Source organism: Dama dama, chromosome 13 (assembly GCF_033118175.1).
Source record: "Dama dama isolate Ldn47 chromosome 13, ASM3311817v1, whole genome shotgun sequence".
NCBI classification, from domain to species: domain Eukaryota; kingdom Metazoa; phylum Chordata; class Mammalia; order Artiodactyla; family Cervidae; genus Dama; species Dama dama.
Genome location: NC_083693.1, coordinates 38,500,313 through 38,525,943, shown reverse-complemented (window position 1 = coordinate 38,525,943; position 25,631 = coordinate 38,500,313). Strand labels below are relative to the sequence as shown.

General features: G+C 45.9%; 1 protein-coding gene across 1 annotated transcript in view; it reads right to left on the bottom strand.

The window, feature by feature from the left end:
- OTUD7A (OTU deubiquitinase 7A) overlaps positions 1-25,631 on the bottom strand; it is a 376,613-nt gene that overhangs the window by 61,155 nt on the left and 289,827 nt on the right. Inside the window, exons 5-6 of the mRNA XM_061159630.1 lie at positions 16,827-17,009; positions 8,542-8,760 (exon numbers count right to left, since the gene is read on the bottom strand). Of these exons, the coding sequence (XP_061015613.1) occupies positions 8,542-8,760; positions 16,827-17,009 (402 nt within the window). The remainder of the gene's footprint in view (positions 1-8,541; positions 8,761-16,826; positions 17,010-25,631) is intronic.

Sequence of the window (25,631 nt, the reverse complement as noted above, 5' to 3'; positions counted from 1 at the left end):
ACTCTATTAGCATCTTCCCTGCTTCATTCTGTACTCCAAGGCCAAATTTGCCCATTACTCCAGGTATTTCTTGACTTCCTACTTTTGTATTCCAGTCCATATAATGAAAAGGATATCTTTTTTGGGTGTTAGTTCTAGAAGGTCTTGTAGGTCTTCATAGAACCATTCAACTTCAGCTTCTTCAGCATTACTGGTCAGGGCATAGACTTGGATTACTGTGATATTGAATGGTTTGCCTTGGAAATGAAGAGAGATCATTCTGTTGTTTTTGAGAATGCATCCAAGTACTGCATTTTGGAATCTTGTTGACTGTGATGGCTATTCCATTTTTTTCTAAGGGATTCTTGCCCACAGTAGTAGATACAATGGTCATCGGAGTTAAATTCACCCAGTCCAGTCCATTTTAGTTCACTGATTCCTAAAATGCCGATGTTCACTCTTGCCATCTCCTGTTTGACCACTTCCAATTTGTCTTGATTCATGGACCTAACATTCCAGGTTCCTATGCAATATTTCTCTTTACAACATCAGACTTTACTCCCATCACCAGTCGCATCTACACCTGGGGGTTGTTTTTGCTCTGGCTCCATCTCTTCATTCTTTCTGTAGTTATTTCTCCACTGATATCTAGTAGCATACTGGGCACCTACTGACCTGGGGAGTTCATCTTTCAGTGTCCTATCTTTTTGCCTTTTCATACTGTTCATGGGGTTCTCAAGGCAAGAATACTGAAGTAGCTTACCATTCCCTTCTCCAGTGGACCACATTTTGTCAGAACTCTCCACCATGACCCATCCGTCTTGGGTGGTCCTATACGGCATGGCTGATAGTTTCACTGAGTTAAACAAGGCTGTGGTCCATGTGATCAGATTGGTTAGTTTTCTGTGATTGTGGTTTTCAGTCTCTCTGCCCTCTGATGGATAAGGTTAAGAGGCTTATGGAAGCTTCCTGATGGGAGAGACAGACTGAGGAGGAAACTGGGTCTTGTTTTGAAGGGCTGGGCCATGCTCAGTAAATCTTTAATCCAATTTTCTGTTGAAGGGTGGGGCTGTGTTCCCTTCTTGTTATTTGACCTGAGGCCAAACTATGGTGGAGGTAATGAAGATAATGGCAACCTCCTCCAAAAGGTCCCCCCCACACACTGCTACACTCAGTGCCCCGACCCTGCAGCAGGCCACCGCTGACCCACACCTCCACTGAGACTTCTGGACACTCATGAGCAAGTCTGGGTCAGTCTCTTGTGGGGTCACTGTTCCTTTTTCCTGGTTCCTGGTGCACACAAGTTTCTGTCTGTGCCCTCCAAGAATCTGTCCCCAGGCATGTGTAAATTCTGGTAGCTCTGTGGTGGGGTTAATGGTGACCTCCTCCAAGAGGGCTTATGTCATACTCAGGTCTACTGCACCCAGAGCCCCTGCTGACCCGTACCTCCACAGGAGACACTCAAACACAGTACTGTCTCAGTCTCTGTGGGGTCTCTGGGTCCTGGTGCACACAAGGTTTGTTTGAGCCCTCAGAATGTCTCTGGTGGATACGGGGTTTGATTCTAAACACGATTTCGCCACTCCTACCATCTTGCTGGGGCTTCTCCTTTGCCTTGGACATGGGGTATCTCCTCAAAGTTGCTCCAGGGCTGCGAGGTCACGCTCCAGTGCTGAGCAGCCGCAGCTCATAGTGCATACTTTACAATACCCAAAAGTCTGAAATAACCCAACTGTTATGGACTGAATGTTTGTGTTCCCCCTTTGTATGCTGAAGCTCTAACCCTGGCATGGCTATGTTTGGAGATGGGACTTCAAAGGAAGTAATTAACATTAAATGAGGTCAGTAGGGTGGGGCCCTAATCTGATAGGAACAATGTCCTTGCAAGAGATACCACAGAGCTCATTCTGCCTCCTTCTCTCCCCTGAAGGTCTTTTTTTTTTTAGTTCTACCACTTTATTGCTACCAACCCATCTCCCTGCACCGTCATGCACATATGCTCAGTGATGTAACACCATGGACTGCAGCCCACCAGGCTCCTCTATCCGTGGACTTTTCCAGGCAAGAATACTGGAGTGGGTTGCCATTTCCTTCTCCCTCTGAAGGTCTTTTACAGGAAAGACCACATGAAGACAATAAAAAGATTTAAGTCAACTTAAGATTTAAATTCAACTTAATTTCTGATTTAAGTTGGGTCCCAGAGGTAAAGACTCTTACCCAGTTGAAAGCATTCCTGAGGCTGTGAGTCAGCTGTGACCACCCTGGAGGATCACCAAGCTATGGTAAATGCCAGTACCTTACAGCCTCTGGAGAACCAAAAATGGCCCAGTACTACTCTAACGTCTCCAGCGGTATCCAGAATGGGATGCCCAAGATTAAGGATTCTTCGCAGAAGCAATAGGATTGAGAATATGGCTCAAAGTTTCTACTCTAAGCTCTGACAGTGTGATCATTCACGTCTCCCTACATAATGATTTCATTTAAGAACAGGCAAAAAAACCATGGGAACTAGTACTGTGAATGTTAAGAAATAAAAATGAAATCTTGAGCTCCTACAAAGAAGAAAATCAGATGAACATCCCCAATATAAGGCTGTGGTATTATACACAGGTGAGGGGCTATTAGTCACTTACTCTGCCTTTTCTAAGTAACATGATAACTGGACCACTTAATTTGGACTTTGTAACAGATGATTGTTGTTGTTTAGTCTTTAAGCTGTGTTTGATGCTTTTGCTACTCCATGGATTATAGCCCACCGGGCTTCTCTGTCCATGGGATTTCCCAGGCAAGAACACTGGAGTGGGTTGCTATTTCTTTCTCCAGGGGAACTTCCTGACCCAGGGATCAAACCCGAGTCTCCTGCATTGCAGGTAGGTTCTTCACCACTGAGCCACTGGGGAAGCCCACAACAGACGGTTCAGTTCAGTTCAGTTCAGTCGCGTTCAACACTTCACAACCCCATGGACCACAGCACGCCAGGCCTCCCTGTCCATCACCAACTCCCGGAGTCTACTCAAACTCATCTCCATTGAGTCGGTGATGCCATCCAACCATCTCATCCTCTGTCGTCCCCTTCTCCTCCTGCCTTCAATCTTTCCCAGCGTCAGGGTCTCTTCAAATGAGTCAGTTCTTCACATCAGGTGGCCAAAGTATTGGAGTTTCAGCTTCAACATCAGTCCTTCCAATGAACACCCAGGACTGATCTCCTTTAGGATGGACTGGCTGGATCTCCTTGCAGTCCAAGGTACGCTCAAGAGTCTTTCTCCAACACCACACTTCCAAAAGCATCAATTCTTCAGCACTCAGCTTTCTTTACAGTCCAACTCTCACATCCATACATGACTACTGGAAAAACCATAGCCTTGATGAGACGGACTTTTGTTGGTAAAGTAATGTCTCTGCTTTTTAATATGCTGTCTAGGTTGGTCATAACTTTTCTTCCAAGAAGTAAGCGTCTTTTAATCTTATGGCTACAGTCACCATCTGCAGTGATTTTGGAGCCCCCCAAAATAAAGTCAGCCACTGTTTCCACTGTTTTCCCATTTATTTGCCATGAAGTGATGGGACTGGATGCCATGATCTTAGTTTTTTGACTGTTGAGCTTTAAGCCAACTTTTTCACTCTCCTCTTTCACTTTCATCAAGAGGCTCTTTAGTTCATCTCCACTTTCTGCTAGAAGGGTGGTGTCATCTGCATATCTGAGGTTATTGATATTTCTCCCGGCAATCTTGATTCCAGCTTGTGCTTCCTCCAGCCCAGCGTTTCTCATGACGTACTCTGCATATAAGTTACAGTGGAAGTGAGAAATAGATTTAAGGGACTAGATCTGATAGACAGAGTGCCTGATGAACAGATGGTTACCACAGTTTAAAATAAGATGTCATTTTGCTTGTCACCCACGAAAACACTTGGATGAAAGGAAACATAACGAGTCAATTTCTATGAGAAAGGCGAGTTTATTCTTGCCCTGTGATTCTCTTTAATATCGTGGCCCTTCTGCAGCTGCCACATCCACGCAGGGCCATTGAATCACTTTCTCTGGGCATCACTGTGCTCTGCACATGCTTCTGAGATTTCCTCCAAGGGGACTGTGAGGATTCGCTCCTGTTCTGTCTCCCTTATGTTTCACCCATGCTCCAGACTTCCTCATCCAGCTTGTACCCAACAGTGCACAGGGCTGTTAGGGGTGCTGTGGGAGGTCCCTATGATAAGCGCATCCCCTCCCTTGGATTTCATCCCACACTAACTCCCACATCTGCTTCTTTAGCTCAGACTGCTCCTGAACACGTGTTCAACTGGACGCCAACTTTCTAAGTCTCACTAGGATCTGAGACTTTGTTTCTACATCACCCTCAATCCCTCTTCCAGGGGTCTGTGTCTCCACATGCCACCACCATCTACCCGAGTGCTAAAGGCAACACTAGCAGGGTCATGCTTGACGCTTCTCTTTCTGCCATTGCCCCATCCAATCCATCAGTGAGACCTGTAGGACCTTCCTCAAAACTGATCCTGGTCCACATCTAGCTATTTCCTGCCACCTCCACTGCTACCTCCAAGGCACTGGGATATCTGCTGCTCTTCCTGCTCTGTTTTCCTCTGCAGAGTCCACTCTCAAAAGAACAGCCAGGACGTGTCAGTGTGAATCCAAACATGTCACCACTCCTTCTTAAAGCCATTCTGGGGCTGCACAGCCTCCCTACAGTTAACACTTGAGGCTCAGGAGTGCTCCCTGGCCCCTGGCTACCATTCTATCACCTTCCTTTCCAACCCCCCTCCAGCCTTCATTCCCTCTGCTCCCATATTCTACCTTCCTTAAAAACCACTACAATACTGTAAAGTAATTAGCCTCCAAATAATAAAAATAAATGGAAAAAGATAAATAAATAAAATAAGTCAATTAAAAAAAAAATGAGCCAAGGCTTTGAGTGTGTCCCATGGCTCATTCCTCCTTGCCCTCAAGAACCCTGCCTTGGGCTCCCTCCCTTCACCTCGGAGCACCTACCGCATGGTCTTGTGCCATATTGATAGTCTGCCTTATCATCTTTCTTCCCCACTAGAACTTCATCTCCATGAGGGCACCAACAACTTCACCTGCATGTTTCATAATGATGGGATTACCAGCACCTGGACAGGGTGTCTGTGGAACTGCAATTCAGGCTTGCTGTAGGTGCAGTTTTCGCAACTGTCTTATCTCGTACATTCAGATGGAAGGAAGTGAGGCTCCAGCTGACCTGGCAGGACTGGGCTGACTCACGAGGCCTTCAAAAACCTGCACATGTTAGAACTTCTCTGTCAGATTCACTCCAATCCAACTCTCCTCCTGTGGAGACAGACTCAACACCACAACTCAGAGGTGTCCCCACTTTTTCTGATGTCTAGACCTCAACGTCCTGTGTGTGCAGTCACTGTGTACAGTGACACAGACGTGCCTCTGCCTTTGGTCCCGCATACTTGCTGGAGCATCATGCCATCTCATCCCATTCAGGGGCGTCCAAAAGGGGCAGGGATGCCAGACGTTACTTTCCAAACCTAGAGACTCATGATCTCTGTGTGAACTCAGCAGGATAACCTGGTTGAGAGATGAATACTTTCTTGCATTCTCAGGCTAAATGAAGAATGTGAGGCATCTTCTTTCCTCTCTCAGGGGGTCAGTGGTTTTATATCCTGAAGACCTGGCCCTCCTGTCATCCCTGCCTATCATGGGGCCGGAGTAAGTCATGTCTTCTCGGGTTTTAAGGCCTGTGGAGAATGGCACTCCCTCTCCTGTGGGTTCTGTGGGAGATGAAGCTTCACTACTCAATAGAGAGGCTCCTCAAACAGGTAGGGCTACCCATGTGCCTTGGGGAGCTGGGGGGCCACCCTGGACGCCTGCCCTGTGCTGGGCTTGGAGGGAATGGAGCTGGAGTATGGGCCTGGATCACATGAGCCCCCAGGGAGGGAGAAAAGTCCCCCACCCTGAGACCCTGAGACAGAGTTTATATTTCCTTCCAAACACAACTTGTATTATGTCTTGAACAAGCAGACTTTTTTCACTAAAATTTTTTTGACATCCATATTTACATCTCCCATAAACCCAGTAAATAATACTGCTTATCAATGGTTGATTCACAGTGATCTGAACACTAAATTACTGAACAAGGGAACTGACACGCTATATGTGGCCACGGTAAGCAGCTTTCTCCCCACTGTTCCTCAGCGGAGCTCTGTCTGCCCCATGGAGAGTGACAGCAGGACCCGAGGGATGAAGCCTACACTGCCTCCCAGCGCCCCAGCTCCTCACCCAGCCGAGGTGGGGGGCCGGGTGGGACTCCTGGGCCTCAGCCAGATTCCCACCAGGATCCAGGCACAGAAAAGCCCTGAAGGATGATCAGTCTACGGCTTAAAGAGAAGTACAGAAAAGTTGATGGATGATAGGTGGGGGGCAGAGAAGAATGCACATTTATTCTACCCTCCACTATTTTCCAGTCCTCATCTCCCTGTTCTCGGCAGAACCGTGATATTCAGACTCTCCCTGCCCAGGATCGTGGTCCTGAAGGCTGGGGCACTGGCCAGCCTCCAAAGGCCTCCTTCAGCACTGACGGGGTGCTGTCAGCAGCCCCTGAAAATCAAAAGAGAGAGTCACAGAACACACATGCCATGTGCTAAGTTGGCTGCTTCGGTGACACCAACAAGGGTGTTGGTAGGTTGACACTGACAGATTAATGGGAGAACAAACAACTCCCCAAGAGCCATTTGAAGGAGCAGAGGCTCAAGGTTTTCACAGGCAGGAGAGGTTGAAGAGAAAGGTAGTGAAAGGAGGCAAGCAAGTGCACCCAGGTCAGAGGAAAACCTAAAATGCAAAGCAAGTCAGCTGACTCATCATCAGAGAGTGAACATTTGCAAAGAGTCAAACAGTGCCCCTTTAAAAATGCTGGTTTGGAAGGTAAAATGTAAGTAATAATTAATATGTGATCCATGGGGAAAAATAACAGAAAAGACCTTCCAAAAGAGCAAAAGCTCTTGCTGAGCATGATAAGGCTGGAGAAGGCTGGTATGGTGGACTCCATGCCCTTTACCAGGACTAGGGCTTTAAATGAGGCAGCAATTATCAGTGTTACTGACCATGCTCGAGGCTGAACTTTGTCAAGCGCTTGGTTACCATGGCCTTCGAGAGAAATTTGTTCATGAATTTTTTTTCTTTGTAACCTATACCAGTTTTCCCTTCTCTGTGAATAGTGAATATTAGGTTTAAACTATCTCATAGAGGCATCTTTAAAATAGCCAGCCTCTAGAGGGAGGGCTTTAGTGTTAGTTGTTCAGTCGTGTCTGACTCTTTGCGACCCCATGGACCTTACGTGGACTGTAGCCTTCTAGGCTCCTCTGTCCATGGAATTCTCTAGGCAAGAATACTGGAGTGGGTTGCCATTTCCTCTTCCAGAGGACCTTTCCCACTCAGGGGTTGAACTCAGGTCTCCGGCACTGAGGGCATATTCTTTACCGTCTGAGCTACTGTGGCTAATCCAGAGAGAAGACCTGGAGGTAAGACAGAACCAGGTGTGGCGATTGGTCTCTGAGCTGCTTTTGGCAGCTGTGCAGCAGTGGAGAAAAGAGTCACAACATCAGATCCAACACAGTTATCGGGAATGTTGATCCTGTTATTAAGCCAAATACCCCGAGGGTGAGGCTTCCAAGTCCTGGGCTGAGACCTGGCTGCCAGTCTGTCCAGCACAAGTAAGGCCCCACCCACCACCAGCCCCTCTTCATCTTTGGGGATTTATTGGCCCCATGGAGGATGCACAGGGGCCTAAGAAGGGCACAGGATCCTCTACATGCATGTCTGAGAAGCCCCAAACGTGTGACTATGCAAAGATTTATAGTGCAAATGATCATGAGTGAGACAGAGATTGCCTGTCTCAGAAAGAACCAACGTCTGTTTCAGAATTTGTTTGGAACTAGTTAGTTTATTCTTAGGAACTCCAAAGAAGACAAGTTTGGTTTACTCCCTGAATCTTGTCCTCACTGGGATGTCAGAGAAACATTAAGGAGAGCAGGAAACCAAAGTCTGGTTGTATGCTTCCTTAACCTGGAGCTAGGGGTGCAGATGCGGGTGGGGGGAGGGCAGGAAGAGTTCCACAGGGCACCTTGCTGTCTAATGCTCAACCTCACCAGGCCGGCGTCCATCCTTTTCAGGTCTTTGCAGAGGGGAAAACTGAGGCTGAAAGAGATCATGAACTTGCCTGTGTCCACAGGAAGTGCCAGGGTCTCCTATTTCTCTCCAAGCGTAGGGTCTTTTGTTCAGGACCCAATTGGGCCATCGTGGTTGGATGGGAAAGGAGAGAAGTTAAGGCAAAACAGCTTGGAGTTCTCTTTGGGGGGACCTGACCTGGCCAGGCTGGATTAGGAACAAAGAGAACTCTCAGGGATCTGAGCACCACGTGCTCCTCACCCCACACCACTGGCGCCAGGCGAGGGCCGGGCAGGGCCTGCAGGCACCCTGGTCGACAGAGTGTGGAGCTGGACCGCACATCCCTCTTGCCCCCGGCCCCTCCTCCCGACCAGGGCGGCCTGAGTGGGGGGACTCACCCGCCTGCTCCAGGGCCACCATGGTCGCCTGTTCGATCAAGTCCCGTTCCACGAAGCTCCGGAAGTCCTCGCTGTACACACTCAGGTCCGGAAGCTGGAACGTGTAGATGGGCATCTCCAGCGGGAACTGCTCGCTGCTGCACTCACTCGCCACGTGGGACCGCGCCAAGGACACGATGGCCGAGCTGGCGTGGGAGATCCCCCGCGAGAGCCGCTTCTCTGCATGGGGGGAAGTGGGGGTGCTGAGTGGGGGGGGCTCTGTGGATGTGCACACTAGCCCATATGACACATCCCACTTGTGCGCACACGAGCACACAGGATGCATATGCACATGTAAACATACACGGCACACTCATGCAGCACACAAGGACACATACACACATGTACACACTCACCACACATGCAGAGGCACACCCATGGACACCTGCATACTCATTACCTCCCCCTCCCCAGCCTTGCCACCCCGCCAGTGTTCTCAGCAGGCCTCCTTCATGCTGGGTTAACATCACCATCACCTGGCACATGGCACTTAGTCACAAAACCTCTTAGAAGGAGGCAAAGGGCAAGTCCACCACACAAATATTCCTCAGCATCTGTAAAGATCAGCAGCCTTGCTTCCTGGGTCTTAAGTTACATGGAACTCAGTTCAGCAGAGCTCTAGAGGCATAAAATTCTACACAGGGAACTTCCTTTGCTTTTATGCTTTTATATTTTTAAAGTGAGAAGCAATCCATTGGGCTTCCTCCACAGTGGATTGGATTTTAAGATAGGTCACCTCTACTAAAGTTACTCTTATAAACACACCCTGCAGGAAGATTCCCAGGACACAGATATTAAGCCATCGCATGCCTCTATTCTGTCTGGATTTTCTGTTGTCATGGCAATCTTAAAAATTTTTATCTTGACTAGGCTTTCCAACAAGGGATGAGAAATGCACTGTAGAATTTCTCTAAAATACAACATTTACTTTATTAGGAAGTTGACCATCTGATTTAAATGCCACCATCAAGAAGTAATATTTTAAAAAGCATACTTGTTTTTTAAAGCCCTGTGCTTAATAGCAAAAGAATTCTTAAATGTGTGATATTAGAAATAAGTTTTCAGTTTTGCAATCAATATTTGTAGCAATGAAGAATTCTTTTAGGAAGGGACTAGTCTTCTTTTAAGTTTGCCCAGAAAACAAAATTCAGACAGGCATTTCAAGGAATATTTTCTAATACCTGTGGTAGACTCATTAGTATATGTGATCATTTAAGTTGAATGGATTCCCACTCACATTAGCCTGCTCATCGGTCAGGTTCTGTGCTCTGCTGATGCCTCTCTGAGCTGTGCTTCTGCCCCTGCTGTGCTGGCAGGAAGCCCATGCCCATGCCTTCATCAAGAAGGGAAGCTCTCTTCCCCCACATGCAAGAGTAGTTGACAGCACTGCCATTAAAGGAATTTTGCTAAAGCAGATGAAAAACAAGAGGCCTTTGACCCTGGTATAAGTTAATTTTAAGCTCAAATTTAATTGTCAGAGGCCTCATATATTTGCAAGGTAAGTCTCAGTGACAGAGTATTTCAAAATGGATAGTTCTGATTCACCTTCAATTTCATTCTGAGATGAATTCAAGATGATTAAAGTTTGTTGTATTTTGAAGAAGGGCAAGAAGAGAGATCAGACCACACAGGCCATGAGCAAGAGGAGCCATGGAGCACAGGGGCCAGCTGGTTGTCCTGTGCCTGGGGCAGGTCTCCCAGGGCAGGAACAGAGGGGACCCCATGCCCCTCTGCCCCTCGCAGACCTGGCTGAGGTCACATTTCTTGCCACCAGCTACCTTTCTGGAATCTGGGAAAATAGGAACTGCCCCATCCTTCAAGACCCAACAGTTTGCTTGAACACCCAAGGTAACATGAACCCACATTGCTCTCAGCAGAGCCAAGGTGCTGGGCAAGGTCATCCATACGTCTTCTTGGCTTATCAGTCAGCACCTATTGCCAACTGATGAGGACCTTGGAAACGCTGTGACTCATAGTATAAACTGATGCTATTGAGCCACTCCAAATATTAATATTTGGAATCTGAGGGGAAAAGTCCTTTTGAACTAAAAGTGAATTATGTTAAAGATCATATAACAAGAAACATATGCTTCGAATTCTAACTCCTTCCAACCACCACCTCCATGAATGCACATATATAATCACACAGACACAGACACACACACACACTCACATGCATATACATTCACAAACGGATTCTTTAAACATGAATTCAGCAATTCTTCTTTTGGAAGTATAAATAAAATAAATAAAACAGGAATTACCATGTTCAAAGTTATACCCCAGAGAAATACAGAGAGATTTTTAAAAAAATACTGAGGGAATATACAGAATTTTCTGACCCTTGACAAAGCCAGGTCAAGCACTTATGATTTAGTATAGCAGAAGGAACTATATTCAATATCCTGTGATGAACCACAAAAGAAAAGAATGTAAAAAGAATGTATACATACGTATAACTGAATCACTTTGCTGTGTAGCAGAAATTAACACACTATAAATCAGCTATATTTCAATAAAAACAAATTAAAGAAAGAAATTTAAAAACCCACACTAACAAAAAGATATCTATGATTTAGGCCAGGGGATGTGTATTAATTCTGCTTTCTTATTTTCTGTATTCTGGAGGCTCTGGCATCTGGGCTCTGAATGTATTCTGGAGGCTCTGAATGGGGAGAGAATTTCCCTACAGAATTATCCAATTCTTAGAGACACCAAAGGATTCACCCAGGACAAACCAATTCAGAGCCCATACTCTGGATCACCTCCTCTATCTGGCTCACACCAGCAGGCCATGCCACTGCCCTAATTACCCCTGGGCCAGGTGCCAGACAAGAAGCGAAAAAAAAGAAAAGAAAGCGAAGTTGCTCAGTCGTGTCCGACTCTCTGAGACCCCATGGACTGTAGCCTATCAGGCTCCTCCATCCATGGGATTTTCCAGGCAAGAGTGCTGGAGTGGATTGCCATTTTCATCTCCAGGGGATCTTCCCAACCCAGGGATCGAACCTGGGTCTCCCACATTGCAGGCAGACACTTTACCGTCTGAGCCACCAGGGAAGCCCAAAGACAAGAGATAGCCCTTATACCCGCCGAGAGCTGCTGAGATTACTCATACCAGCCAATCCTAAATCTGTTTACCCTGCCTTGATTTTCCCACAGAAACACAACACAGGCCCCTGCCCTTGTTTTCCTCTGTCCCTTCTGCCTTCTGACCAACCCTGGTGCCTCACCATGTGGCCCTACAGGGTGTGTCATGCCTCCTGTTTCCAGGGAACTGTAAGTATAAGAGCCTCTTCTTCTAGGACAGTCATGTCCCCGTCTGTGTGTCTCATCATATCTGATTAAAACAAGTCCTGGGTACATTTTAAAGCAGGTAGACAAAAATCTTCCTGACCCAGGGATCGAACTCGGGTCTCCTGCACTGCAGGCGGACTCTACCGTCTGAGCCACCAGGGAAGCCAACTTTTCTAAAAGGGACAGATATAAATATTTCAGGCTTTGAGGGCCATACCATTCTCAGTCACAACTACTCAACTCTGTCTTTGCAGCATGAAAGCGGCCACAGACAGTGAATAAACAATGTGTTCTAATAAGACTTTGCTGAAAAAACAGGTCGTGGCCAGAGGTGGTTCATGAGTTATTGTCGTTGATTTAGAATATGGAGGGCTTTATCTTCCACTTTAGGAGACTGTGACTTCAGGAAGAATTCAATGAAAGGGTATATATAGATCTAATTCAGAAACTACAATTTCTACTTGTTAAAAATATAGGGCATCCTTGGTGGTCCAGCGGTTAAGAAGCCACCTTGCAATGCAGGAGATGCTGTTTGATCCCTGGTTTGAGAAGATTCCACATGCTTCAGGACAGCTAAGCTTGTGTGCCATAACTAGTGAGCCCACAACAACTGAAGCCCATAAGCCCTAGAGCCTGTGCTCTGCAACAAGAGAAGCTACCACAATGAGAAGCCTGCTCGCCACAACTAGAGAAAGCCCACTCAGCAATGAAGATCCAGCACAGCCAAAATTAAATAAATTTTTAAAAATACATATGTTTGTTCACAAGGCTCAGTTAATGAAATTATGTTATGATAGACTTCTGTGTTTTTTTTTTTCCTGATAAAAATAAGATAGTGGCGAGTATCCGTATAAGGCCCTGATTCTGCTAATCTGTCTGAGAACAGAGAGAAGGATCCTTCTAGACCTTTCCCTGGGAGGATAAGATAATGGGTTAGATTGTTTGCTGCTCAGAAAGAGCAGAAACTGCCAAGTTGTCAGCTCTCTGGATCTCCACTGCATGAGAGATGCTGGGAGGCTGTCCAGTGTGGTGCTGAAGGAGCACACAGTCACAGAAAGACCAAGCTAAATGATTAGAAGAGGTCAGATCTAAGGGCAGAATGAAGGAGACTTTAAGAACAGGATAACAAGGGGGCCAAGTCAGTGACCACACCTCAACACCCTCTTCCTAACCCACCCAGGAGGCCCACAGGAGTAGATGGGTGGGAACGGGCTGAGGGCAGGTGTTCTGGCTGTGCTTTTCCTCCCCGCAGCTAGCCCTGTGGGGGTAACTGCCTGAAGCATCACCACCACAATGCAGGCCAGCCACAGCCACGGCCAAAGCCACTGGAGGAGCATCAGGGCAAATCTCATGGAGCTGGGTGCCAACCACAACAGGAACAGGTGGGCTGGCCCCAAGCCTTCTTTCTTTTCTCCTACACTCCCTGTGAGCTGACAGTTACACAAGAAAGTGGAAGCTCCTACAAATGAGTAATTTCTAGGACAGAGGAACTGAGAGTTCCCTAAGCAGTAAAGCCAACTGTGGCGAAGAGAGCCAGTGGAGAACATTTTGAGCCCACATGAAAGCATTCAGAGCTAGCCACTTTGAGTGCACTTCCCTCCATGCTGTCATTCAGAGGAACACAAAACAGAGTCCATGCCTTAGTCCTTTTCCCCTGATACCATGAGCCAAGATGGCTGGTAACTGCAAGGTACTGTGTGTTCACAGGCGAAACTTAGGAAATATCTCAGCAGTGAGAACATGGTTATAGAAAGTTCACAAAGTACTTGGGCTGGAACGCATCAGGAGGACAAGGTTTTAAAATAAACCTAGGAGATATGTTCAAAGAGATAGAATATTACAATGTGAAACAATAAAAGTAATGAGAAAGCAGAAATTTGGAATGAGAAATGCCGATTAACAGAACGGTTCACGTGAAGAATAAATTAGGATGCTAGAAGAGCAAGTCAAGGCAATCTCTTAGAAGACATGAAAATGAGATGCAAGAAGACAATGGAGGAGTGGAATGATTTTAAAGGAAAATAATTTGGACCCAGATTGTTATTCCACCAAACAAAAATTTAAGTACATCATATAAACCTCTTTAGGTACTGATAGCCTAGGAGACTGATCAGGCAAAATTTTTTTTAGCAAAGTCTTTGGAAAAGTATTCTTTTAGTAAAAGATAAATATGAGTAAATAAAGAAGTTGACTGTTGTCTAAACAAGCAATAAAAAGAACCTAAATATGACTGAGGGCACATGGAGGTAGGAGGGGGAAGATAAAAACAGGGTAAAATATAGGTGTTGATAATTTTAAAAATTAATAGAGAGAAAACCTAAATATAGGTTTTAATAGAATAGAGGTAACTATAACATAAGGAGAATATATGACTTTCAAACTAGTTGAAAAATTTACTTAGCCAGGAAAGATAGAAAAGGAGAAAAACACATACAAAAAAGCATGGCAAATAAAAATGCAACATAAAGAACCACAGACAGGACAATAATAAAAATAAAATAAGTAGATTAAATTCGCTGCTTAAAAGACAGACTCTTGGGTTAAATAATAGAGTGATACTTGATGATAAATTACTTACAATAATTATATTTGATATACAAGGATAAGAAAGGTTGAAAAAATGTGATTCCAGGCAAATATGAACCAAGAGAAAGGCAGGGAAGAGGTTTAATATCAACTAAAACAGATTTAAAGATAAAAACAATTATATGGGACATAGAGATACTCTATATATCGTTAAAAAACACATTAGAGCCAGACGACCTCACAATTGTGAATACATACGCACCTACAAATACAGCCCAAAATGTAGTGGAAAGAGACGAAAAGCTAAGAGAAGAAACAGATAATGAGCATTAAACTTTCTAACTCAAACTTGAGTTTCTAACTCTAACTTGGCTTTTCTGGACAACAGAGTAATAAGTAAGCATAGGACAAAAATCCAAGATAGAGTTTCCAATATAGCCTGAATAATCAGGTTGAGCTAACAGAAACAGACAACAATGACTCACAGCATGGGAAGGTTGACCTAAGGCAATTGGAGAATTAGAATCCATTGTGTAAATATTAAGAGGAGTGTTAAATCATTTCAGATCTTATGATTGTATATGTAGAAAATCCAAGAGACTCTCTGAGAACAACTAGTATTAATAAGAAAATTTATGACATGACTGGATAAAAAATAAATTGCTTTCATTGTGCCTAAACTCTTAACAGAATGTGAATAAATGGAGCAGTATATGAAATATTCTTGAGTGGAAAAACAGTATTACAATATGCTCATTATCCCTGAAATAAAATAAAAAAATCCAATCCACTTCCAATCAGAATTCCAATTTTAAGATTAATATGGTAGAATAAATATCCAAAAATAGTGAAAAAGTTTTGAAAAAGAATGGCAATAAAAGAACTAGCCTTTGCAGAGTAATACTATATGAAGCTATATGAGTCAAATATAGCAGGTTGGGTGGTCACACAGAGCCCAGAAACAGAGTCAAATACATTTTTGCTAAGTTAATGTACAGCAAAGTTGGCATGTTAGTTCAGTGGGAAAGGGATGCTTTATTTAATAAATATGCTAGACTAACTCATTCTCAATCCAGAGAAGCAAAACTAGATTCTTAGCTATTATTTATAAAAATTTCAAATTGCTTATAAGACCTAAGAACAAAATTTAAAAAACAAATACAAGAAAACATATCAGTAACTTTGAATTTCAGGAGAATTTCTAAAGAAAGGGAGAGGTCACCCATTAGTCATGAATGTATAGTAATATAAACATTTTTAAGGCAGAATTTTCTGTGAATAATGATAAGGCAAATAATACTGTGGGATGTATATATATATGTATATACATATATATGCAAAATACATTTGTAGTTTAGCCTTCATTATAAAGAATGCTGCAAATTGATAAGAAAAATGCAAACAAAACAATAGAAAAATGGGCAAAGTACATGAATATCACAGAAGAGGAAATCCAACTGGCTAACAAGCAAATGACAAGATGAAACTATTTTTTACCCTTCAAAGTAGAAAAACAAAGTAGGAAAACCATCATGAGAACACCCAGTCCTGGCAAGAATGAATGGAAACACCCAGTTTCACACATGGTGAAAAGATATGTGTTTGGGAACCAAGTCCTGACGTTATTAAACAAAAAAACACATGTGTTGGTACAGCAAATCCACCTTGGAAATGCCAACCTATAGAAATAAAAGCACTAGTATGTACAAATTATGGTATAAAGTTTATTATAGCAGTGCCTGTAATTAGTCAAAAAACCACCACTAACAACAAAATCTAAGAAGAAACAGAATCACCATGAACAGACATGGTTTAAAAAAATCATACTATGGTATAAAATATGAAGAGAATATGATCACAATCTATTGCTCAAGGAAACTAGAACTCTGCCAAATGCAGTATGTGCATCTGACTTGGATGTGTTTGCATTCTGAACAAGCAAAGTAAGAAGGAACAGAAGGAGACAGAACCGGATGGGGCCACTGGTTAGTCTCTGGGAGGTATGGGAGATGTGGAGAAGAAAACTCTCAGGTTTCCTTTATATATATTTGTTACAATGAAATTTTCCCAATTCGGAAAAAAAGAATTCATCCCATGAAACACATGGATGATGAATATCAGTGTCGAACAGGTTTGGAGTCTATGCCACTTGGGAAACAGTTTTGCAAGGGTGAGAGATGTCAATTCTGGGAAAACCAGGACTCCAGGAGGAATGTGGGGTCCCAGAGAAGTGGACTCACTCTCCCTTGCCCCTGAGGCAGGAACGGAAGCTGTAAACGACAGGGTGAGGCGTGGTGCCTGAAGAGCCCCATCTGCCTGCAGCTGGGAAAGACGATGGCCTCACCCTTCTGTGCACCCCTGCCCCAGCCCCCTGTAAACCATGCTGGACCAGGAAGCTGGCGCCTGGCAGGCCCTGGAGTCAGTACCTTGGGCGATGTCGTCCTGCCTGGGCAGGCAGGGCCGCTCGGCTGTGTGCCCGGGCGGGGGTGGCTCTCGCTCAGGCTGTTTGGGGCACCTGCCCTCGTTGAACACAGGTGGAAGGTTGGCTGTGTGCACCTGTCGGAGCTGCTCATAGTCACTCAGAGCGGCCGTGAGGTCCCAGTTTTTGCCTGGAGATGAGAAATGACAAGAGATTACAATACTGATGCATGAATAATGGTCACATGTTAGGAAAGAACCTTGCAAAGAAGGGTCTCTGTTAGCACCTGTTCACTCAAACTCCCCACCAGTAGTTCTTGTTGTTTTTTTTTTTAAAGTTCTTTTCTTTTTTTGGTTTTTCACTCAATGGTTTTTAGTATAGTCACAGAGTTGTGCAACTATCCACACTATACAATCCCAGAACATTTTCATTACCCTTTAAAAAAAAACAAACCTGAAGTATAGTTGATTTACAATGTTTCAGGAGTACAGCAAAGAGGTTGTTATACCTACACATATATAGGTCTATTCTTTTTCAGACTCTTTTCCATTATAGGTTATTACTAGTTACTGAATATAGTTGCCTGTGCTAAAGAGTAGGCCCTTGTAGTTTTAGTTCTCATTTTTTGGAGTAAAATGTCCTGATGTGTACTCTCTAAAAGCAGAATTTCTCACCCATGCCTGAGGTCCCTCTGAGGTACATGACGTACCTACAATCCTGGCCTTAGATTCATAGACCCTGCAGAACCTTCCATGCCTCTGAAAACCTAGCTGCAGAGCTTATTTTCTGAGGGAAGCAAAGCACAGAGGAAGAAAAAGTAAACAAAAAGAATTTCCACTTTGGGCTCTCGCTCAGTATTTTAGTGCTTCCTTGAAGCTTAGTTTGGAGAGTGCAGAGGCTTGGGGTGGGGGGTGCTCGCTGAGAGGGAGCTTTGGTGGGAGGCCACCTCAGAGCTCAGGTGATGAACTGGGTGAGACATCAGGCAAGACAGCTGTGCCCGCCCTGGGCACACTTGGCGGGGATGGGTGCTGGGGGTTCACAGCATGAGGGGAAGCTGATGGGGTCTGGACTCAGAGTGGGAGCTCTGATCCCTGACTCCGAGACTTGGTGGGCTTTCAGTGGAAGGAAGGAGGTAGCTCACATTGCATCCAATTCCATTAGGCAACCATGTACTTTTTAAAGGCAAAGAATTAAAAGCTTAGCTCTAATTTTAAAAAGCAAGTAAAATCTTACCCTCTCCCAACTAACTTCAAAACGCAGGTATTTACTATATTGACTAATTATGTGGTACAGACAACAGAACAAGGCTTTGAATATCTAAAATAATATCTGAACATCTTCCTCTGGTCTTTCTAATTTTTTTTTTTTTGCCACAGACTTGATACTATCAATCAGAAAATGTTTAAATTCTATCATACAATCATTTACAATTTAATCATATTTTCTTCCTTCACAGTCAGGTAACAAAGACACAACAGAAGCATCTTTGCATATCTCAGTGGGGAAGAAAAGCAAACAAAATCATCCAGGTTATTCAACTAAACCTCAGCAAGGTCTGGGGGTGTTTTTGTAAGTAGTGACAGGTAGGGTCCTTTGTGGAAGGCAGCCCCAATACTGTTTAGTAGTTGTGTCACGGAAACCAGTTGAAGCAGAAATAAAAGCACTCTCTTTCACTCTTGCACACGACTAACAATCACAGTGTACACACATTGCCTGCGTGATTGCAAATGCACTTTCAAGTCTAAGTGCTTGTGTCTATCAAATGGGCATCCATGCTCCAGGGTGTGGTCTACTGAGGGCAGGACAGGCTCTGCCTTTAGGGACATTATTCCTTAGCAAGGGCGATGACCTGGGTGGGCACCTTGCTCTAAAGCAGGGCCAAGGGTCGCAAATGTCCTAGGGAGGGCTGAAACTGTTGGGGAAAAAGGGCAGGGAGAGGGGAGGTGGAGGAGAGGCACTGAGAATGCAATCTTATCATGGAATGCAGACATGTTAATATGGGTGCATGTATTAGCAATGACACCAGCCCCACGAATACTGGCTATGAGGGAAACAGCTCACGTGGAGCACTGTGTGTAGTCATGGGTTTTATTATCCCACAGTGCCACGGGGAGCAGGCATTGTCCTGGCTCCTCACAAACAGAAAGTGAGGCTTAGAAGGTTGCTGCACCACAGTGTTTGCATGTGAACCCTCCAATCTCATCTTTCCACTGACTGCATCTTCCTGCAGGGCTGTTCTGTACACAAGACCTGGTCCCAGCAAAGCTGTGCCCCACCCCAGCTTCTGCTCCCAGAAGTCAGCCAACGGTGCTTCTCCCACCCTCAGGAAAGAGTGTGTCCTGCTGTTACTACCCATTCCTGACAGGAGATCCTTCCAGAGCCCCTGATCTACGTTCCCATCACAGGTGATCAGGCTGAAGTATGAAGGCCACACCCCAGTGATCATGCATAGCCTCTGTGGACCAGCACTCCAGGGTGAGGGTATGTTCCTTCTGCATGCCTCGAGGATCAGCTGGGGTGATGCTGTGAAGCACGTGTCCCGCCATCAGCAAAGGCCAGTCCGCTCTGATCTCCTACCCAGAGACCTCGCACTCGCTGATTTTCCCCACTTGCTCTTGCCTCCACTGTATTCTCCCATCACTGCCCTGGACTCCTGCTCCGTCTGCTAAACACCTGCCCATATCCTTAACCGGCGAGCATCCTGGTTCTCACCTGGGCCACACCGCTTAGCAAATGGATATCCGGTAAGTACGAGTTGAGAGTGAAGACAGAGGGGGCAGCACGGTCCACAGATCGCAGCTCCCAAATGAGCCCCAAGTGCTTGAGTTTAAGATTTTAAAGAATTCAGAATTCCTCAGGGATCCAGGACCCCAGTGTCTATGCATGTGGAAAGGGTCCATGAGGCCACTGAAGGGGAAGCAAGCACGACAGACAGCAGACAAAGTCCTCAGAAGTTTAGGGGTTCTGAGATCTGCTTCCAGCTCTGCACAGTTCCACAGACAGCTGCTCAGCACAACCAGGAACGCAAGTGGTAACTTACAGACACATGGACAGGGAGGGATGCCCCAGGGATGAGCTTGACACTGGCGGGTCATACAGACTGTATCTAAAGACAGAAAATACAGCAGAGAGGGACAGGCTCTTGGTGGCCTAGGAGTAGGGTTTGGTGCTCAGAGAGCATACGTTTCAAGATCCCCTTTCATCTTGTCCACTCTTAAGTCTGGGAGAATCCCAACAGAAGTCACATGGAGGGAAGATGAGGTGAAGGGCACAGAGGCCCACCATGGTGGCACCACCACAGTAAGGCAGCGGGCTGAGGCCAGGCGGGACAGAGGCCCACCATGGTGGCATCACCTCAGTGAGGGAGTGGGCTGAGGCCGGCACCATCACAGTAAGGCAGCGGGCTGAGGCCAGGCGGGACAGAGGCCCACCATGGTGGCACCACCTCAGTGAGGGAGTGGGCTGAGGCCGGGCGGGACAGAGGCCCACCATGGTGGCACCACCTCAGTGAGGGAGCGGGCTGAGGGCGGGCGGGACAGAGGCCCACCATGGTGGCACCACCTCAGTGAGGGAGTGGGCTGAGGCCAGGCGGGACAGAGGCCCACCATGGTGGCACCACCTCAGTGAGGGAGTGGGCTGAGGCCGGGCGGGACAGAGGCCCACCATGGTGGCACCACCTCAGTGAGGGAGTGGGCTGAGGCCAGGCGGGACAGAGGCCCACCATGGTGGCACCACCTCAGTGAGGGAGTGGGCTGAGGCCGGGCGGGACAGAGGCCCACCATGGTGGCACCACCTCAGTGAGGGAGTGGGCTGAGGCTGGGCGGGACAGAGGCCCACCATGGTGGCATCACCTCAGTGAGGGAGTGGGCTGAGGCCGGCACCATCACAGTAAGGCAGCGGGCTGAGGCCAGGCGGGACAGAGGCCCACCACGGTGGCACCACCTCAGGAGGGAGTGGGCTGAGGCCAGGCGGGACAGAGGCCCACCACGGTGGCACCACCTCAGTGAGGGGGTGGGCTGAGGCCAGGCGGGACAGAGGCCCACCATGGTGGCATCACCTCACTGATGGAGTGGGCTGAGGCTGGCACCACCTCAGTCAGGGAGTGGGCTGAGGCCGGGCGGGACAGAGGCCCACCACGGTGGCACCACCTCAGTGAGGGGGTGGGCTGAGGCCAGGCGGGACAGAGGCCCACCATGGTGGCATCACCTCAGTGAGGGAGCGGGCTGAGGCCGGGCGGGACAGAGGCCCACCACGGTGGCACCACCTCAGTGAGGGGGTGGGCTGAGGCCGGGCGGGACAGAGGCCCACCACGGTGGCACCACCTCAGTGAGGGGGTGGGCTGAGGCCGGGCGGGACAGAGGCCCACCACGGTGGCACCACCTCAGTGAGGGAGTGGGCTGAGGCCGGGCGGGACAGAGGCCCACCACGGTGGCACCACCTCAGTGAGGGAGTGGGCTGAGGCCGGGCGGGACAGAGGCCCACCACGGTGGCACCACCTCAGTGAGGGGGTGGGCTGAGGCCAGGCGGGACAGAGGCCCACCATGGTGGCATCACCTCACTGATGGAGTGGGCTGAGGCTGGCACCACCTCAGTGAGGGAGTGGGCTGAGGCCGGGCGGGACAGAGGCCCACCACGGTGGCACCACCTCAGTGAGGGAGTGGGCTGAGGGCGGGCGGGACAGAGGCCCACCATGGTGGCACCACCTCAGTGAGGGAGTGGGCTGAGGGCGGGCGGGATGCACAGCTGGGTGACTGGGGCAGCCACAGGCGACGAGCCCTGAAGCCAGCTCACTTATTAGAGGAGGGTTCAGCAGAGCAGTAAAGAGCCCAGGCTTTGGGTCTGGCCCCACTCCCTGGCTACTTCCGTGACCGTAAGTACAGCATACCACTACAGGAAACCTCAGGTTATGTTTCTGTGCAATTGGGATAACAAAATGCCCAGAATGAAAGTTCCAAGGAGGGGTAAGTGAGGCGAGGAGGCTACATTTGTACAGTTCTGGGCACATGGATAGCTCTTAGTGTTGAGACTATTCATAACAAGTTTTCATTTATTATGAATAGTCTAACCTCTGTCGCTTATGGTTGAAATCTAGCTTGCAAGTGACAGAACTGAGATTCAAATCCAGGTCTGTCTTGATCAAAGCCTAAGCTTCTGGGGGCTATAGCTCCCTTGAACCTGACCTTGTTGTGGGTGTCAGGGCTCCTGGCCGCTGACCACCCTTGAAATCTCCCTCTCCTGTGCCGTCATGACTCAGTAACAGGACTTTCCCTCCTTGCGGATCCCTCCACCCCCACCTTGCCAGTGTTTTCACCTGCTGGGTCTTTACCCTGTTCCCCATAGACTCACCTGTACTACATGAAATTCTCATTCATGTGTCATCCCCTAAACACTAGCAGGCCTCCAGGCCACTAGGCAGACACCAGAAGGCCTCTGTCCAACATGACATCCTGACAGCCCCTTTGTCCTATGACTCTGAACACTCTGTCCCCATTGCTGGCTCCTTGGCTTTTCCTGCCCTTAAAGCACACGAATTCCCTACCCCCTTCCACTCTTCTTCTTGTTCTTTTTTTCCTCTTAATTTATATCCCATTTTGAAGATTAAGTCCACCTCTATGGGAATAGCCATAGGTCCAGTTACAGTCTGTATCCTGTTTCCAGGCCAAATGTTCAACAATGGCAGATGCCAGTCAATTATCTAATCAATATTCCCCTCTGATTCTTTATGTGCAGAATCCTGATTTGATTTGCAAGAGCAATTTGCACAGCTAGAAATACTCATTTTTCTCCTGTAGCCGACCTGAGTTTCCAATGATGTTCAAGCAGTATTGCTCCAAGGACAGTATTTCTGGAAGGACAGTATCACTGTCTGCAATTTCTTAACTTAAAACCTCTAGAGGTGGAGGCAGTTGCCTGATAAATGTTTCCTTCTGGGCACTGCCTTGGTTTGGGTTTGTCACATGCGGGTGACTGGGGTACCAGCAGGTACAGGTTTTACCTTCCAGCAGAGTCTACTGGTGATGTGCTTGTGTTTTAAACTTCTAATTCATTTTATTTTTGTTTTAACTGGAACATCAAGTGAGGTTTGATCTCAAGTTAAACACTGTATTTTATTTTGTCTCTTGAAGGGGTATGTATGCTTTAATTTAGCACTGAAGCATCACATCCATTAAGGAAAACAATGAAGCAGAGATGTATGAACCCATGGGAAGCTATGAAACAGGAACTGACTAAACTCAGGGGAAAAAAGAGTTAAAATAATTTCAGAGATGAAGTTACATTATAAGGAAGCAGAGAGAAAACAGGTACAGATACCACAGTAAAAAAACATAAAAATGAAAATTAGTAAAGTGAACAAAATGAGACAGAAATAAAGAAACAAAAGGTTACAGGGGAAACGATAGACAGAGACTACAGGTGAAAGAAATGCCACATATACATAATTGGAGCTCAAAATAAGAAAGCTATGATTAAAAGGGAAAGCATTTTTCTTATCATATGGAAGTAATTTATTATTCCCTTATCATCAGGCAAACTCAACAAAATGGTATGCTAAAATGTGATGGTAATAAAATTTCATGAAACTTTAAGATAAGGAAAGCATTTGTCATGTGAAATCACATTGCATTGAACAGGCACTGTGGTCCACATCTGGGTGCTTGTAATTCCCTTTTCTGCTGATTCTCCAAAAAAAGAAATTAAAAAAAAGACATAGTACCATGCCCATATATTATGCTCTATCTCATCATTTCAGAAAAATTGTGTGTGTGTGTGTGTGTGTGTGCATGCTCAGCCATGTCCAATTCTTTGCGACCCCATGGACTGTAGCCCACCAGGCTCCTTTGTCCATGAGATTCTCCAGGCAAGAACACTGGAGTGGGTTGCCATTTCTTCCTCCAGGGGGTCTTCCCGACCCAGAGATCAAATCCATGTCTCCTGTGTCTCCTGCATTGGCATTCATATTGTTAATCACTGTGGAAACTTAATTCACAGAGATATAAATGTTAAACAATTAAAAATGTACAAGCTCCACAATATCTTTTCATTAATTAAGAAGAAATAAAAACGGGACAGCAACCATCTAGTGATCTTTGGTCTCCAACCAGGGAAAAGGGGAGGAAAATCAGGAGCAGAGGAGATGTCAGTTTCAGGAGAGAAATCTAAGACAAGCAATCACAGATTTAGCCTTTCAAAACAGAGAATTTCTAACATAAATACTTGATCCTACACATTGAAAAGCTGCAAGAAGATTGCCCTAGTATAATAAAGAAATATAAGGACAGTGTTCATGATATAGCCTTATAACATTATTATGTTTTAAAGATAAAGATAATTATTTGAATATTTCAGCAAAAAGGAAAGACAATCAGGCTGGTAACATAGTTCTTGGCAACCAAATTTAATGCCTGAAGATACTGAAAGAAATAAACAAGTATGAGCTAAGAAATGTTTATAACCATCTAGGCTATTCTTTCATGGATAAAGGTTACAGACAAACCATTTAAAACAGGTATGAGTTCAGGAAATAATAGTCACATGGATTGTTCTTGAGAAAATTATGAGAAGATGAGTTCCAGCAAGTCAAGAATGAATGGAGGTTTGGCAAAGGGAAATTGAGGGAGCAGTAAATGTATTTAAATGTACAGCCAAGTAAAAGCGAAGGTACAGATACAAATGATAGAGGAGAATATTCTGCCAAAACAAAAGTGATAGAAAGCAGAGTCCACCACGGTTGCTTCAGCTGTACTACATGGGAGTACAAGATAGTATTCAAAGTTGGCAGGTCAAATATACACATCTGAACTTATATAATTTGTTGTTGTTCAGTTGCTAAGTAATGTCCAACTCTTTGGGATGCCATGAACTGCAGCACACCAGGTTTCTCTGTCCTTCACTATTTCCTGAAGTTTGCTCAAACTCATGTCCATTGATTCAGTGATGCCATCCAACTGCCTCATTCTCTGTTGCCCACTTCTCCTCTTGCCCTCAATCTTTCCCAGCATCAGGGTCTTTTCCAATAAGTCCACTATTAGCGTCAGGTGGCCAAAGTATTGGAGCTTCAGCTTCAGCACCAGTCCTTCCAATGAATATTCAGAGTTGATTTCCTTTAGGATTCATTGGTTTGATCTCCTTGTTGTCCATGGGACTCTCAAGAGTCTTCTCCAGCACCACAGTTCAAAAGCACCAATTCTTCAGTACTCAGCTTTCTTTATGGTCCAACTCTCACATCTATATGTGACTACTGGAAAAACCATAGCTTTCACCAGACAGCCTTTTGTCAGCAAAGTGATGTCTCTGCTTTTAAATATGCTGTCTAGGTTTGTTATAGCTTTTCTTCCAAGAGGCAAGCACATTTTAATTTTCTGGCTAGAGTCACTGTCTGCAGTGATTTTGGAGCCCAAGAAAATAAAGTCTGTCACTGTTTCCCCATCTATTTGCCATGAAATGATGGGACTAGATGCCATGATCTTTGTTTTTTGAATGCTGAATTGTAAGTCAGCTTTTTCACTCTTCTCTTTCACCTTCATCAAGAGGCTCTCTAGTTTTTCTTCACTTTCTGCCATTAATGTGGTATCATCTGCATTTCTGAGGTAACTGATATTTCTCCTGGCAGTCTTGATTCTAGCCTGTGCTTCATTCAGCCCTGCATTTTACATGATGTACTCTGCATATAAGTTAAATAAGCAGGGTGACAATGTACAACCTTGATATACTTTCCCAATCTTGAACCAGTCTACTGTTCCATGTCCAGTTCTAACTATTGCTTCTTGACCTGCAAATAGGTTTCTTGGGAGTCAAGTAAGGTGGTCTGGTA